General features: G+C 35.1%; 1 protein-coding gene across 13 annotated transcripts in view; it reads right to left on the reverse strand.

Moving 5' to 3' along the window:
* Positions 1 to 15598, reverse strand: part of LOC138751919 (obscurin-like) — a 755203-nt gene extending 739605 nt beyond the window's left edge. For all 13 annotated transcript variants that reach the window (XM_069914884.1, XM_069914878.1, XM_069914879.1 and 10 more), the window contains exons 1-2: positions 15354 to 15598; positions 11939 to 12199 (exon numbers count right to left, since the gene is read on the reverse strand). In XM_069914884.1, the coding sequence (XP_069770985.1) occupies positions 11939 to 12199; positions 15354 to 15513 (421 nt within the window). In that variant the 5' untranslated portion in view covers positions 15514 to 15598. The remainder of the gene's footprint in view (positions 1 to 11938; positions 12200 to 15353) is intronic.
* Positions 15599 to 15803: the final 205 nt, after the last annotated feature.

A 15803-nucleotide genomic window follows, 5' to 3' on the forward strand; every position in this document is an offset into this window, starting at 1 on the left:
GGTGATTTTGAGGCCACCCCAATGTAGTCATCGATGTACCAGAGGAAGAGTTGGAGGGTCATGCCTATGTAGGCTTGGACATGTTTTGCTCCACAAAATCTACAGGCCGGCATAGCTGGGACCTATGGAGGTAGTGGGATGAGTTAAAGGAACATTTGTTAAGGGTGAGGACAAGTTCTGCCAGGCACAGAAAGGATGGTGGTGGAGGGTGACTGCTCAGGTCTGAGGTCCAGGAAAAAGCGAATTGCTTTGAGGCCTTATGTGTGGGGAAAGGAAGTGTAAAGGGACTAGACATCTATTGTCAAGATGAGAGAAGAGATTGGATAGATGCAAACATGCTTTTCCACTTAGGTTAGGTGAGGAAAGAACTAGAGGACAGGGATTTAGGATGAAGAATAAAATATTTAAGGGGAACATTAGGCGGAACTTACCTCAGAATTTGATGAAACAAGCTACAAGTTAAATGGTGGATGCAAGTTCAATTACAATATTCAAGAGTAATTTGAATAGGTATGGATGGTAGGGCAGGAACAGATTGATGTGACTAAGCAGCAAAATAGTTTGGCAAGGACTAGATGGGCCTGTTTCTAAACTGTAATGTTCTATGGTACTAATGCAATCAATACAATATGTATTACAATAAAGCAGATGCACAAGACAGGCAGTTCAATATCCTGGGGTACAGAATTTTCAGGTGAAACAGAGGTAAAAGGAAGGAGTAAATTGAACTATATCAAAGATTGCATTTCCCCTGTTTTGAGAGAGGATTTAGAAAGTTCCATAAATGAAGCCTAATAGACAGAGGCCAGAAATAAAAAGGATGTTGCTACTTTAGACGATGCAACAGGTGGTAAAGGAACAAAGACCTAGGGGTATAGGTACACATTTCCCTCAAGAGAGACCTCGGGGGAGGAGTCACGTGATGGAGTAGTGGCCGGTCAGGGAATTCCAGCCCTCTCCAGAAAAGTTGAAAAAAAACACACAAAACACAAAGGTACAAGAGTAAAAATTTTTTAAAAAGTGAAAATAAAGGTGAGAAGAAAATGGCAGCGAAGAGAGAAAAGTCGAAAACAACGGGAAGAAGAGAAGATGAAACAACGTCAGAAGAAGAAGGTGAAGGCCTTACCTGTCTGAGGAGGCCCGCCGCGGAGAGAGAAGCTCGCTCCCTCAGGTCAGTGGAAGTCCCGGGCTCGGGACTACAAAAATGACTCGCAGAGCCAAGTAAAAGTGCGCAACCACGCATGCACGACTCTTCGCGCATGTGTGATGCGCATGAAAAACAACACACTGACGGAAGGGGGGAACAGCTGGGGAGTCGATCTCCACAGCTGAGAGAGACACCTGCAACACAGCAACAGGTGCAGAACATAGAAAATAACGACAACAAGAAAGAAGAGGGTAAAAAGAAAACAAGGAAACAACAGATGGTCAACCCAGAGGAAGAAGAAGAAGAACAGAAAGAAATGGAAAAAGAGAAAGGCAAGACAATGGATATATCTTTTTTTAAAGAATATATGGAATCAGTGAAAGAATGGCAATTACAAGAATTTAATGAGATAAAAAGAAGAATTAAGAGTGCAGAAGAAAAAATGAATAAAATAGAAATGGTCATATCAGAGATAGGAAAAAGAGTGGATAATGTGGAAGAATGAGAAATAATTGTAGAAATGGAAGTAGAGGACTTAAAAGAGAAATTAGAAGAATCTAATAAAAAAGTTAAAGAGGCACATGAGCTGTTAGCTCAGAAGATAGATATAATGGAAAACTATAATAGAAGAAATAATATAAAGATAGTGGGCCTTAAGGAAGATGAAGAAGGCAAGAATATGAGAGGATTTATAAAAGATTGGATCCCCAGGGTCCTAGGAAGACCAGAATTACAGGAAGAAATGGAAATAGAGAGGGCACATAGAACATTAGCCCCGAAACCACAACCGCAGCAAAAACCAAGATCCATTTTAGTAAAATTTTTTAAGATAAACAACAAGAGAAAATATATTGGAGAAAGCAATGAAGAAAATAAGAGAAGATAAAAAGCCACTGGAATACGAAGGTCAAAAATTTTTTTTCTATTCAGACAACTTTTGAACTCCTGAAGAAGAGGAAGGAGTTCAATACAGAAAAAACGATCTTATGGAAAAAAGGATATAAATTTATGTTAAAGTACCCAGCGGTACTTAAAATAGTTATTCCAGGGCAACAAAACAGACTATTCTCGGATCCAGAGGAAGCATGAAAATTTGCAGAACTACAAAACAAGCAGAGAGATGAAGACATGTAATGAGAGTAAAAATGACTACAAACTATATGTATGTGTGTATATGGGTATATATATATATATATATATATATATATATATAATATATATAGGTGTGTATGTATATATGTGTATACATGAGTGTATCCGTATTTAGAGGAAAATATATAGAGTATAGATAAGAATTAATAAGGGAATGAAAGGGAATAGAGGGAATAAGGAGGGAATTAAAAGAGTGACCTTTGTTATATATGAAAATTGAAATCTTTGAGGAGTCACGTGATGGAGTAGTGGCCGGTCTGGGAATTCCAGCCCTCTCCCGAAAAGTTAAAAAACACACAAAGCACAAAGGTACGAGATTAAAATTTATAATAAAGTAAAAATAAAGGTGAGAAGAAAATGGCAGCAAAGAGAGAAAAGTCAAAAACAACGGGAAGAAAAGAGGAAGAAAGAATGTCGGAAGAAGAAGGTGAAGGCCTTACCTGTCCGAAGAGGCCAGCCGCGGAGAGAGAAGCCCGCTCCCTCAGGTCAGTGGAGGTCCCGGGCTCGGGACTACAAAAATGGCTGGCAGAGCCAAGTAAAAGTGTGCAACCGCGCATGAAAAAAAACACACTGACGGGAGGGGGGAACAGCTGCGGAGTCGATCTCCGCAGCTGAGAGAGACACCTGCAGCACAGCAGCAGGTGCAGAACACAGACAATAATGACAACAAGAAAGAAGAGGGTAAAAAGAAAACAAGGAATCAACAGATGGTCAATCCAGAGGAAGAAGAAGAAGAACAGAAAGAAGTGGAAGAAGAGGAGAAAGGCAAGACAATGGATGTATCATTTTTTAAAGAATATATGGAATCAGTGAAAGAATGGCAATTACAAGAATTTAATTAGATAAAAAGAATTAAGAATGCAGAAGAAAAAATGAATAAAATGGAAATGGCCATGTCAGAGATAGGAAAAAGAATGGAAAATATGGAAGAACGAGAAACAATTGTAGAAATGGAAGTAGAGGACTTAAAAGAGAAATTAGAAGAATCTAATAAAAAAGTTAAAGAGGCACATGAGCTGTTAGCTCAGAAGATAGATATAATAGAAAACTATAATAGAAGAAATAATATAAAGATAGCGGGCCTTAAGGAAGATGAAGAAGGCAAGAATATGAGAGAATTTATAAAAGATTGGATCCCCAGGGTCCTAGGAAGACCAGAATTACAGGAAGAAATGGAAATAGAGAGGGCACATAGAACTTTAGCCCCGAAACCACAACCGCAGCAAAAACCAAGATCCGTTTTAGTAAAATTCTTAAGATATATAACAAGAGAAAATATATTGGAGAAAGCAATGAAGAAAGTAAGAGAAGACAAAAAGCCACTGGAATATAAAGGTCAAAAATTTTTTTTCTATCCAGACATAAGTTTTGAACTCCTGAAGAAGAGGAAGGAGTTCAATACAGCAAAAACGATCTTATGGAAAAAAGGATATAAATTTATGTTAAAGTACCCAGCGGTACTTAAAATAGTTATTCCAGGGCAACAAAACAGACTATTCTCGGATCCAGAGGAAGCAAGGAAATTTGCAGAGCAACTACAAAACAAGCAGAGAGATGAAGACATGTAATGAGAGTAAAAATGACCACGAAATATATGTATGTGTGTAAAGGGGTATATGTGTGTGTGTATATATATACATATATATATATATATATACATATACATATATATATATATACACATATATATATACATATATATATATACATATATCTATATATATATATATACATATATATATATATCTCTATATATATATACATATATATATGTATGTATATATGTATATATATACATATATATATGTGTATATATATATATAGATATAGATATATATATATATCTATATATATATTATATATAGATATATATACATATATATATATATATATATAGTGTGTATACATGAATGTATCCGTATTTAGAGGAAAATATATAGAGTATAGACAAGAATTAATAAGGGAGGGAAAGGGAATAGAGGGAATAAGGAGGGAATTAAAAGAGTGACCTTTGTTACATATGAAAAGTGAAATCTTTTCTGGGGGGGGCTGGGTGGGGAGGAGTTACGGTCACTACAAAATCAGTTGACGTTTGCGAATGAATTCGCAAATCCAAATGGAGAGTGGAGATGTGGTTGCCCGACAAGGGATAAAGGGCAACTCAGGAGGGGGAGGGGAGAATGGGGTTAAAGAAGTTTTAAATAAGAGAATAAGGAAAATGTTTGATGTTTTAGAAATGTTGTCTTATAAAGTGTTCAAAACAAGAAAGCAGAAATGGATAAGAAGGAAAGGTGATGATGGAGAAACGGAAAGGGAAGATAAACAAAGTATGAAATGGCTACGCTGAACTATATGACTTTAAATATTAACGGAATACATAACCAAATTAAAAGGAAGAAACTGCTAAATTTACTGAAAAAAGAAAAAATTGATATAGCATTTGTGCAAGAAACACATTTAACTGAATTGGAGCACAAGAAATTAAAGAGAGATTGGGTAGGACACGTAACAGCAGCGTCGTATAATTCAAAAGCAAGAGGAGTAGCTATATTAATTAGTAAACATGTGCCAATTAAAATAGAAGAGGAAATAATAGATCCAGCAGGGAGATATGTAATGATAAAATGTCAGATATATTCGGAGTTTTGGAATCTACTCAATTTATATTCACCTAACAAAGATCAAAAGTTTATGCAAGATATTTTTTTGAAGATAGCAGATACGCAAGGGAACATATTAATAGGAGGGAATTTCAACCTGAATTTGGATTCAAATATGGACAAAACTGGGAAAAAATTAACAGAAAGAACAAAGTAACCAAATTTATAATTAAATCGATGGAAGAAATGCAACTTTTGGATATATGGAGGAAACAACACCCAAATGAAAAGGAATATTCATATTACTCTGTTAGACATAAAACATACATAAGAATAGACCTATTTTTGTTATCAGCTCGTATGCAAGATAGAGTAAGAAAAACAGAATATAAAGCTAGAATATTATCGGACCATTCACCCTTGATATTGACAATAGAGTTAGAGGACATCCCTCCAAGAATGTATAGATGGAGATTAAACTCCATGCTACTTAAAAGGCAGGATTTTAGAGAATTCATTGAAAGACAAATTAAAATGTACTTTGAAATAAATATGGAATCAGTGAAAGATAAGTTTATACTATGGGATGCAATGAAAGCATTCATTAGAGGGCAAATAATAAGTTATGTAACCAAGATGAAGAAGGACTATAATCAGGAAACAGAGCAGTTGGAAAGGGAAATAGTAAATATAGAAAAAGAATTAGCAATGAAGGAAGATACAACTAAAAGAAGAGAATTGGCAGATAAAAAAATAAAATATGAAACACTACAAACATATAAGGTGGAGAAGAACATAATGAAGACAAAACAGAAATATTATGAATTAGGGGAAAAAACGCACAAAATTCTAGCATGGCAGCTTAAGACAGAACAAGCTAAGAAAATGGTATTGGCATCAAGGAAAAAAGACAAACAAATTACATATCATCCAACAGAGATCAAAGAAAACTTTAGAGAATTCTATGAACAATTATACCAAACTGAAAACGAAGGGAAAGAAGGGAAAATAGATGAATTTTTAATTAAATTGAACTACCAAAATTTCAAATAGAGGAACAAAATAAATTAACAGAACCATTTGAAATAGTAGAAATACAAGAGATAATAAAAAAACTACCAAATAATAAAACACCAGGAGAGGATGGATTCCCAATAGAATTCTATAAAACATTTAAAGATTTATTAATTCCTCCTCTCCTGGAAGTAATCAACCAGATTGATAAAACACAAAGCTTACCAGATTCATGTAAAACAGCAATAATTACAGTAATACAAAAGCAAGGGAAAGATCCAATCGCACCAGCGTCATATAGACCAATATCATTACTTAACACAGATTATAAGATAATAGCTAAACTATTAGCAAACAGATTAGCAGAGTATGTACCTAAAATGGTAAATCTAGACCAAACTGGATTTATTAAAAAAAGACGCACAACAGACAATATTTGTAAATTTATTAACTTAATTCATGCAGTAGAAGGGAGTAAAGCAACAACAGTAGCAGTTGCTTTAGACGCAGAGAAGGCCTTTGACAGAGTAGAATGGAATTATTTATTCAAAGTATTGCAAAAATTCAGTTTACCAGAGAAGTATATTAATTGGATTAAAGCATTATATAAGGGGCCATTGGCGAAAGTGACAGTAAATGGATATATATCAAAGCAATTTAATTTAAGCAGATCAACATGGCAGGGATGCCTATTATCACCTTTTTTGTTTGCGTTAGCTATAGAACCACTAGCAGAATTGATAAGAACAGAAAATAATATAAAAGGGATAAAAATAAAAGACAAGGAATATAAAATCAGTTTATTTGCGGATGATGTTATAGTATACTTAACAGAACCAGAACTATCAGTAAAAGAATTATATAAGAAATTGAAGGAATATGGAGAAGTGTCGGGTTACAAGAGTTTTTTTTTTAATTTTTTTTATTTTTCACACCATAAATCACATTAGCCATGATATACACTATTTCTTTTTCACACATATACAGTGACTTTTTCTCCCCCCCCCCCCTCCTCCCAAGACACCCCCCCCCACCCCCCCCTCTCATCCATTTTAGGTAAACAATCTAGGTTGCATTAAGCCAGTCAGACAATGTTGTCATTCAACAAAAATACACCAGAAATTCTACTGAGTCCATTCTTTTCTTTCCTTCTCCTTCCATCAACTTAGGTAATGTTTGTCCACGGTAGGTTTTCGCTATTGTATTTAATGTAAGGCTCCTATACTTGTTCGAATATTTCAATATTATTTCTTAACCTATATGTTATTTTTTCTAATGTAATACATTTATTCATTTAAATTTAGTAGTTTCTTCCTTTTAATTTGGTTATGTATTCCATTAATATTTAAAGTCATATAGTTCAGCGTAGCCCTTTTATATTTTGTTTATCTTCTCTTTCCGTTTTTCCATCATTACCTTTCCTCCTTTTCCATTTCTGTTTTCTTATTTTCAACTCTTTATAAGGCAACATTCCTACAACATCCAACATTTTCCTTATTCTCCTATTTCTATCTTATTTATCCCCAATCTCCCCTTCCCCTCCTGAGTTGTCCTTTATCCCTTGTCGGACAACCACATCTCCCCTCTCCATTTGGATTTGCGAATCTACTCGCAAGCGTCAACTGATTTTGCAGTGACCGCTATTTCCCCCCACCCCACCCCCCCCAGAAAAGATTTCACTTTTCATATGTCACAAAGGTCACTCTTTTAATTCCCTCCTTATTCTCTCTATTCCATTACCTTCCCTTATTAATTCTTGTCTATACTATCTATATTTTCCTCTAAGTACAGATACTTTCACGTATGCACATTGTCTCTATTCACTCTTATACCTCTTTACCCGCATACATATCAATCGTGATCATTTTTACTCTCATTACCCGTCTTCATCCCTCAGTCTATTTTTGTCTTTACCCACATACATATCAATCGTGATCATTTTAACTCTCATTACCCGACTTCCTCCCTCAGTCTATTTTTGTAATTGTTCTGCAAATTTTCGTGCTTCTTCTGGATCCGAGAATAGTCTGTTTTGTTGTCCTGGAATAAATATTTTCAATACAGCTGGATGCTTTAGTATAAATTTATACCCTTTCTTCCATAAAATCGCCTTTGCTGTATTGAACTCTTTTCTCTTCTTTAGGAGTTCAAAACTTATATCTGGATAAATGAAGATTTTTTGCCCTTTATACTCCAGTGGTTTGTTGCCCTCTCTTACTTTTTCCATTGTCTTCTCCAGTACCTTTTCTCTTGTAGTATATCTTAGGAATTTTACTACAATAGATCTTGGTTTTTGTTGTGGTTGTGGTTTAGAGGCCAATACTCTATGTGCCCTTTCTATTTCCATTTCTTGCTGTAGTTCTGGACATCCTAGGGTCCTAGGGATCCACTCTTTTATAAACTCCCTCATATTCTTGCCTTCTTCATCTTCCTTAAGGCCCACTATCTTTATGTTATTTCTTCTGTTATAATTTTCCATTGTATCTATTTTTTGAGCTAGTAGTTCTTGTGTCTCTTTAGTTTTTTTATTAGATTCCTCCAATTTCTTTTTTAAGTCTTCTTCCTCCATTTCTGCTGCTACTGCCCGCTCTTCCATCTTGTCCATTTTCTTTCCCATTTCTGTTAAGGTCATCTCTATTTTATTCATTTTCTCTTCTGTGTTGTTTATTCTTTTTCTTAAATCCTTAAATTCCTGTGTTTGCCATTCTTTAAATGATTCCATGTATCCTTTAATAAGAGAAAGTATATCCTTTATCTTGCCTTTCTTTTCTTCTTCTATTTCACTGTACTCTTCCTCTTCCTCTTCTTCTTCCTCTGGGTTGGCCATCTGTTGTTTCTTTGGTGCCCTTTTCTTCTCTTCTTTCTTGTTTCTATTGTCTTCTGTGGTCTCTTCTTGCTGCAGGTGTTCTGCAGCTGTCGTTGCCGGCTGTGGAGATCGACTCCCCAGCTGGTCCCCCCTCCCGTCGGTGTGTTTTTTTTCATGCGCGGTTGCGCACTTTTACTCGGCTCAGCGAGCCATTTTTGTAGTCCATTATTTACCGACCTGAGGGAGCGGGTTTCTCTCTCCGCAGCGGGCCTCTTCGGACAGGTAAGGCCTTCACCTTTTTCCTCCTTTGTCTTCTCTTCCTCTCTTCTTACCGTTGCTTTCGATTTTTCTTTTTTTGTCGCCATCTTCTTTCCACCTTTATACTCACTTTTCTGTAACTTTTATTTCTGTGCCTTTGTGTTTTCCTTTGTTTTTCCCGACTTTTCTGGAGAGGGCTGGAGTTCACCGTCCGGCCACTACTCCATCACGTGACTCCGTCTGGGTTACAAGATTAACGTAAATAAAAGTGAAGCAATGCCAATGAATAATGCAGATTTCTCAAAATTTAAGAAGGAATCACCATTCAGATGGCAAATGCAGGCAATGAGATACCTAGGGATACAAATAAATAAAAATCTCGGCCATCTATATAAACTCAATTATTATCCACTAATGAAAAAATTACAGGGCGATTTAGAGCATTGGAAAGATTTACCACTAACACTAATAGGAAGGATAAACTGTATTAAAATGAACATTTTCCCAAGGATACTATACCTATTTCAGGCATTGCCAATATACTTGACAGAGAAATTCTTCAAGGAGTTAAAGAAAATAATAAGGAAATTTTTATGGAAAGCGGGGAAACCGAGGATAGCACTAGATAAATTAACAGAATGGTATAAACAAGGAGGCTTACAATTGCCAAACTTTAAAGATTATTATAGAGCCGCACAATTAAGATACCTATCAGATTTTTATCAAACAAGGGAAAAGCCAGATTGGAGTAGATTAGAACTAGATAAAATAGGGGAAAAGATACCTGAACACATATTATATAAATGGGATGAAAAATTGGTAGAACTTAGGAGTTCTCCAGTCTTACATCATCTGCTCAATATTTGGAAGAAGATTCATGTAGAAAGGAATAAAACAAATTACCAATTACCAAAACTAATAATGACGCAAAATCAGTTACTCCCTTTTACAATAGATAACCTTTCCTTTAGAGAATGGGAGAAAAAAGGGATCAAAAGAATAGAAAATTGTTTTTCAGGAAATAGATTATTATCCTTTGAACAAATGAAGGATAAATATAATACAACTCAAGATACAGTGTTGGCATATTATCAATTGAGATCCTACTTGAAGGACAAATTAGGAAGTAGTCTGAGGTTACAAGAGGGAAGTAACTTTGAATATGTGATTACAGATACAATGACAATCAAAAGATTTATAACAAATATGTATATTAAACTGCAAGAAAAGGAGAATGAGGAAACAAATGGTAAAACTAAACAAAAATGGGAACAAGATTTAAATATAAAGATAAAGAAGGAAACATGGGAGAAATTAAGCTCTGGAACGATGAGAAATATAATAAATATGATACAATATAACTGGATACACAGGCTATACATTACACCTCAAAAGTTAAATAAATGGGACCCAACAGTATCTGACAGATGTTTTCGTTGTAAAAAAGAAATGGGAACAACAATTCATGCAATCTGGACATGTGAGAAAGTAGAAAAATTTTGGGAAGATCTAAACCAGATATTAAATAAAATAACAGAAAACAATATAGCAAAAAACCCAGAGATCTTTCTCATAAGTAACATAAAAAATAAAGAATTTGGACTTGATTTGGATGGTGCACAAAAAAGATTTGTTAAGTTAGCTCTAGCCGTAGCAAAAAAATGTATTATGTCAACCTGGAAATTGGAAGATAATTTGAGAATACAACAATGGTATGTAGAAATGAATAAATGTATTCCATTAGAAAAAATAACATATAATTTAAGAAATAATATTGAAATATTTGAACAAATATGGGAGCCATACATGAAACCTACATGGATTTATTCCAGGCTTTCCATTTACCTCCCAAATTCCAAGGACATAGAATTAGAAGGTTAATTGATCACGTGTTGTCAATCGGTTGGTATGGGCTCATGGGCCTGTTACCATGATGTATTAAAGGCACATTACAATCTAAACTGTAGATAATAAAGAGACTGTAAATGAGTGCTCAGAGGAATCTATGTGTTAATCTTGCGCAAAAATAGTTGGTAATAGGCACATCCACTAAGCAGTTAAGGCAAACAGCTTATTGGCCTTCATTGTGAAGGGGTTGGACTTTAAGATTAGAAATGTTTTGCACTGTTTCACAGGTTGTTAGGAGGCCACATCTGGATACTATGCACAGAGCTGGTTCTCATACCAAAGGATATAATAGCTTTGGAGACAAGTTAAAAAAGAAATGCACTATACTGATTTCTGAGATGAGAGGGATATCTTATGAAGAGAAGCTAAACAGTTCAAGTGTGTATTCCTTGGAGTTTAGAAGTATAAGGTGAAACCTTATTCAAACACAACTGTGTTTCTAAGAGGGCTTGACAGGGCAATGTCAAAATGTTTTCATTAGTGGCCTAGTCACAAACAATGGGACGGACATAAGTACAAAACAAAAGGCTGGTCATTTGAGAATGAGATCTATAGAAACTTTCTCTCTCAAAGGACAGTGAATCTTTGGAGTTCTTTGCCCTTAAAGGTGGTGGAAACCAAATCATTGAACTATATTTAAAGTGGCGATATATAAATATTTGAAATATTGAGGAATGAAGAGTTCTCGGGGAACTGGCATAAATCAGCCATAACCATATTAAATGAAGAGGACAGGATTGAGAAGCCTAGCAACCTGCTCCCAATATTACACTCTTGTGTTCTTGGTCTTTGAAAAACAGAGAAAATTTTGCTTGTGTATTGGGAAACCTATACCTATGTGAAGTGAGGGTATGGATTCCATCTAAGTTACCTGGTTTTCTGATTACATATTAATAAATATTTTTCCACTCAAAGTGAAGCCAAGATAATATTAACTTATCAACTAAATTTGACTGCACAAGACTTGCACAAACTGAAACTTTAACAAGAAGTAACTCCAGAACCCAAAGTGTTTGAAAGAAGGTCAATAAAAATAGCAGTCATAGAACTCACTTGTTATTGTGAAATGAGTTGATGTTCTAGAGTCATCTGCCAAAAGTGCTATTTCTCCTGTGTCTTCCCATTTACACTCACGAATGGTTAAGGTGTGCCGAGTGCCAGATACAGTGATGGTCATTCTGTCATTTGGTTTTATCTCTTCTCCATTCTTTGTCCACCTGATATTTTTACAGCCACTGCCCAATTCCACAGAAAAAATGGCTGTATCACTTTCTGGAACAACAGTTTTCCTTGGGAGTTTCTTAACAATATTACCTGTATAAAAGAAAGAATAAGAAAATGAAAAGTATGGCGTCATTGCGTTATTATCGGTGATATCTCTTGTGTAGTCTATAAGGAAATCAGGGATGCTGAAAATGAAATGAATTCTATGTGTAAGTATAATTCCACAGAATAATAAACTAAACTACACTTTTTAAAACTAAAGAAATGAATTAAAATGTTTATTGTCATATGAACTGAGAAGCTTCATTTTGTGTGCTATCTAGACAAGTCAATACATAATTTTGTACAATAGGTAGTGCAAAAATAAAACAAGAGACCTCTCTATAGTGTTACAGACAAATGTACAATTTAAAAAAGTGCAAGGGCAGCAATAAGAAAGGAGTTGTGAGATCAATAGATCATCTTTTACTGTGACAGGACTGTTCAAGAATTTATTAACAAGAAAAAAAATCTGGTATTAGCAAAATGTGGTAAATTTTTCTGTTAATAATTTCTAACAGAATACTCCTCTTGCCCATAATTAACATTCAATAGATAGTGTCTTACAAGTTATGGTGCCTCTCCCTCAAGTACCATAAGTGAAAAAAAAATTTTAAAACTAAAGATGTTGGGGATTTAAAATGAAAACAGAAAGCACTTTTTTTCAGACAGCTTCACAGTATTTGACCTGAAACATGAGCTATTTCTCTTCCCACACATATAATGGTCATTAGTTTATTCTTATATACATTGTACAACATGCATATGCATCAAAATTCTTACTTTCTGCAGCCAGATACTTTTGAAGTTTTTTTTTACAAAAAAAACTACAAAAGTATACATTTAATTAAAGATATAAGTACAAAATATAGAAATATTCTAAATATTCAGTTACCATAGTGCAAGAAAAAAAAGTAGCATTACAATAGTGCGTACAATCCTTTTTATGGTGTCGGATAAGTGAAAAGTGTAGAAAGGGGAGGTTTAAGAGCCTGATGGCCATTGTAAAGAAACTGTTCTTGAACCTTGAGGAACTGGACTTCAAGCTCTGTATTCCTTCCTAAAAGAAACAGTGTGAAGAGGTTGACGAGGGTGATGGGGTTCTTTATGATGTTGGCTGCCTTCTTGAGGCAGTGCTTAACATAGATTAATAACATGGATGGGAGGTTGGAACCTGTGATGGACTTGGACAAGTTTGCTATCTCTCCAGCCTTCTGCTTTCCTGGGCACTTAAATTACTAAACCAGTCTGTATAGTTTCCACAGTGTACAGTACCTGTCGAAGTTTGATAGAGTAATCAATGACATGCCAAATCTTCTCAGACTTCATAGAAATACACAACTTAGTATTACCAGAATTTCTGCTTTTATTTTGCCTCTGCTTCAATGGATGTCAGTTCTGATTTTCATACTCTTTGCCACCATAATCTTCCAATAAGTGAAGCACAAAAACTTTTTACAAAATTTACAAACAAAGAAAATGAATTCTACCTCTATTTCAAACAATGCTAAAATGGTGTGGTGCAGGAGAAAATCAGAGGGATTTTCTACTTTCGAATGGAACCAAACAATTATGTCGGTATGAAATAAAACACAATATTGTAGCAGAATATAGATATGTTTTTGGGAGATAAATTGGGGCAAGGTTTTTTAGTGTAGATCACATGAAAACACTTTGAAACAGATCTTATTTAAAATACTGGAGTTCTGCTCATGCTAGACATGTTGGGGCCAACGGCCTTTGCAAAAGCTTTGGAGAGTGCCCAAGAGACTTCACTAATGGATTGTTGTTTACAAAAAGGCAACAGATGAAAGAATTTGTCAGAGCCACAGATTGTCTGGAGGGGAACCTGCTGTTCTAAGAGGGTCATGTGGTTTTGCAAGCAGAGAGAGTCAAACAGGCTTTCTCTCAGAGAGTGAAAGAGAGAGAGAGAGAGAGATCAGTTCTACAGTTTTACAGTCAGCAGCAGCAACTGGGACTGGAACAGGTCAAGCTGGAAAGCTTGTGGAAAACCCCATAACCCCATTTGGAAGACAGGTTGTGAGTGCTGAGTTCAACCTGGTCAAACCCCTTGTGGTTCATGCAAGAAGAGAGGACTGGCTGTCTAGTGTTTCACTTGAAATAAGAGGAACAAAAAGCCATGCTGTGGTGACCTGAAAACAAGAGGTTATTATTTGGAGAACCCGGATGGGGAAAGTTTCATCAGTAAGACACTGAAGTGGCTGATTAAAAAGGAATCAGTTGTGTGTGTCCTGGAACAACACATGTCTCTCTCTGAAAACCAACAAGAACCCTCTTGAGTGGTAACCATTTGCCTGTTAAGCACTAAAGCCTGGTGAACTTTATTAATGCTAACTTCTATGCACAGTACAAGAATTGCCTGCAACCAGTGACATTGGACTGTGAACCAAAGAACTTTTCTACACTTTTATGCACATTATACACGTGCGCTTAGAATTAGAGGAGGGTTAAGTAAGTTGATAGTAATAAGTTAAAGTTTGATTCAGTTTTCATGTGCAAAGATAATTAAAAGCAACTTTTGTTTAAGTAACCCTTTGTCGAGGTGTATATCTATTGCTGCTGGGTTTTGAGGTCCTCTGAGCTCGTAACAATATGGTTTATTAGAATTACTTGATAATCACCACTGAAACATGAGCCTGAAGTTCAAACATGTTTGTGCAACTGAAATCGAAGTATAGCAAGACTAATGCCCAACATGAAGTAAAGGCAATATAATATGTAAAATCAGATGATTCATGTATGAAGAACTATCAAATGTGTGTACAAAGCATGAACTGCTGTAACTGTTTTACCCCAATTATGTGATTTAACAACATGAATGAAAATTATAACAAAGTCAGGCAGTTTTAAAACTAATTGTAGCTAATTAGAACATACAGTACAGGCCCTTCATCCCTCGATTTTGTGCCGACCGACATCAAGGGCCAATGTTGATGTTACGATCAGATTTAGCAGAAAACTACTTATTACCAATGTGCTTAATAAAACCATAAATGTTACTCATCAGATTATTTGGAGTCAGAAGACTCATCTTTGAACTGATTTAAGAATATAATTCTTTAAATATACCAATGTAAATGATGGATCTACAGGAGTTCAAAATATTTGCCTTGTCATTTAAATAAATATATCAACTGTTTAACATTTAACAAACTCAAGCAACTCTGTACCACATGATCCTTACCTTTTACTGTCAACTCGCCAACTGTTCTGCTGCCTTCTTTCATTTCACAGATATAGACAGCATCATCATCAGTAGTAACATTATTGATAGTAAGTTTTCTAAGGGTGCCATCCTCTTCTATATTATATTTAGTGCTTTCAGCTATCTCTGTTTCCTCCATGAACCAACTGGCCTGTAGAGTAGGAATAGGAACTTCACACTGGAGAGTTGCTGTTTCCTTCTCTACAACTTCAACGTCTTTCAGTTTTGTCTTAAAGGACACCCTTGGTTCTGAAATAAAACAATTATAAATATGAGTATTTCAGTAAAATTTTTATTTTTCATTAAGATTTTATTATTGAAGAAAAATTCTGATCATTCAAACATATCAAATATAAAAATGTTAAAAAAAAGCATGAAAGAAAAAATGGTAATTAAATGAATGTCTTTCATTGGACTGGATCATACAAA

The sequence above is a fragment of the Narcine bancroftii genome, chromosome 1 (genome assembly GCF_036971445.1).
Source record: "Narcine bancroftii isolate sNarBan1 chromosome 1, sNarBan1.hap1, whole genome shotgun sequence".
In the NCBI taxonomy this organism is placed as follows: Eukaryota; Metazoa; Chordata; class Chondrichthyes; order Torpediniformes; family Narcinidae; genus Narcine; species Narcine bancroftii.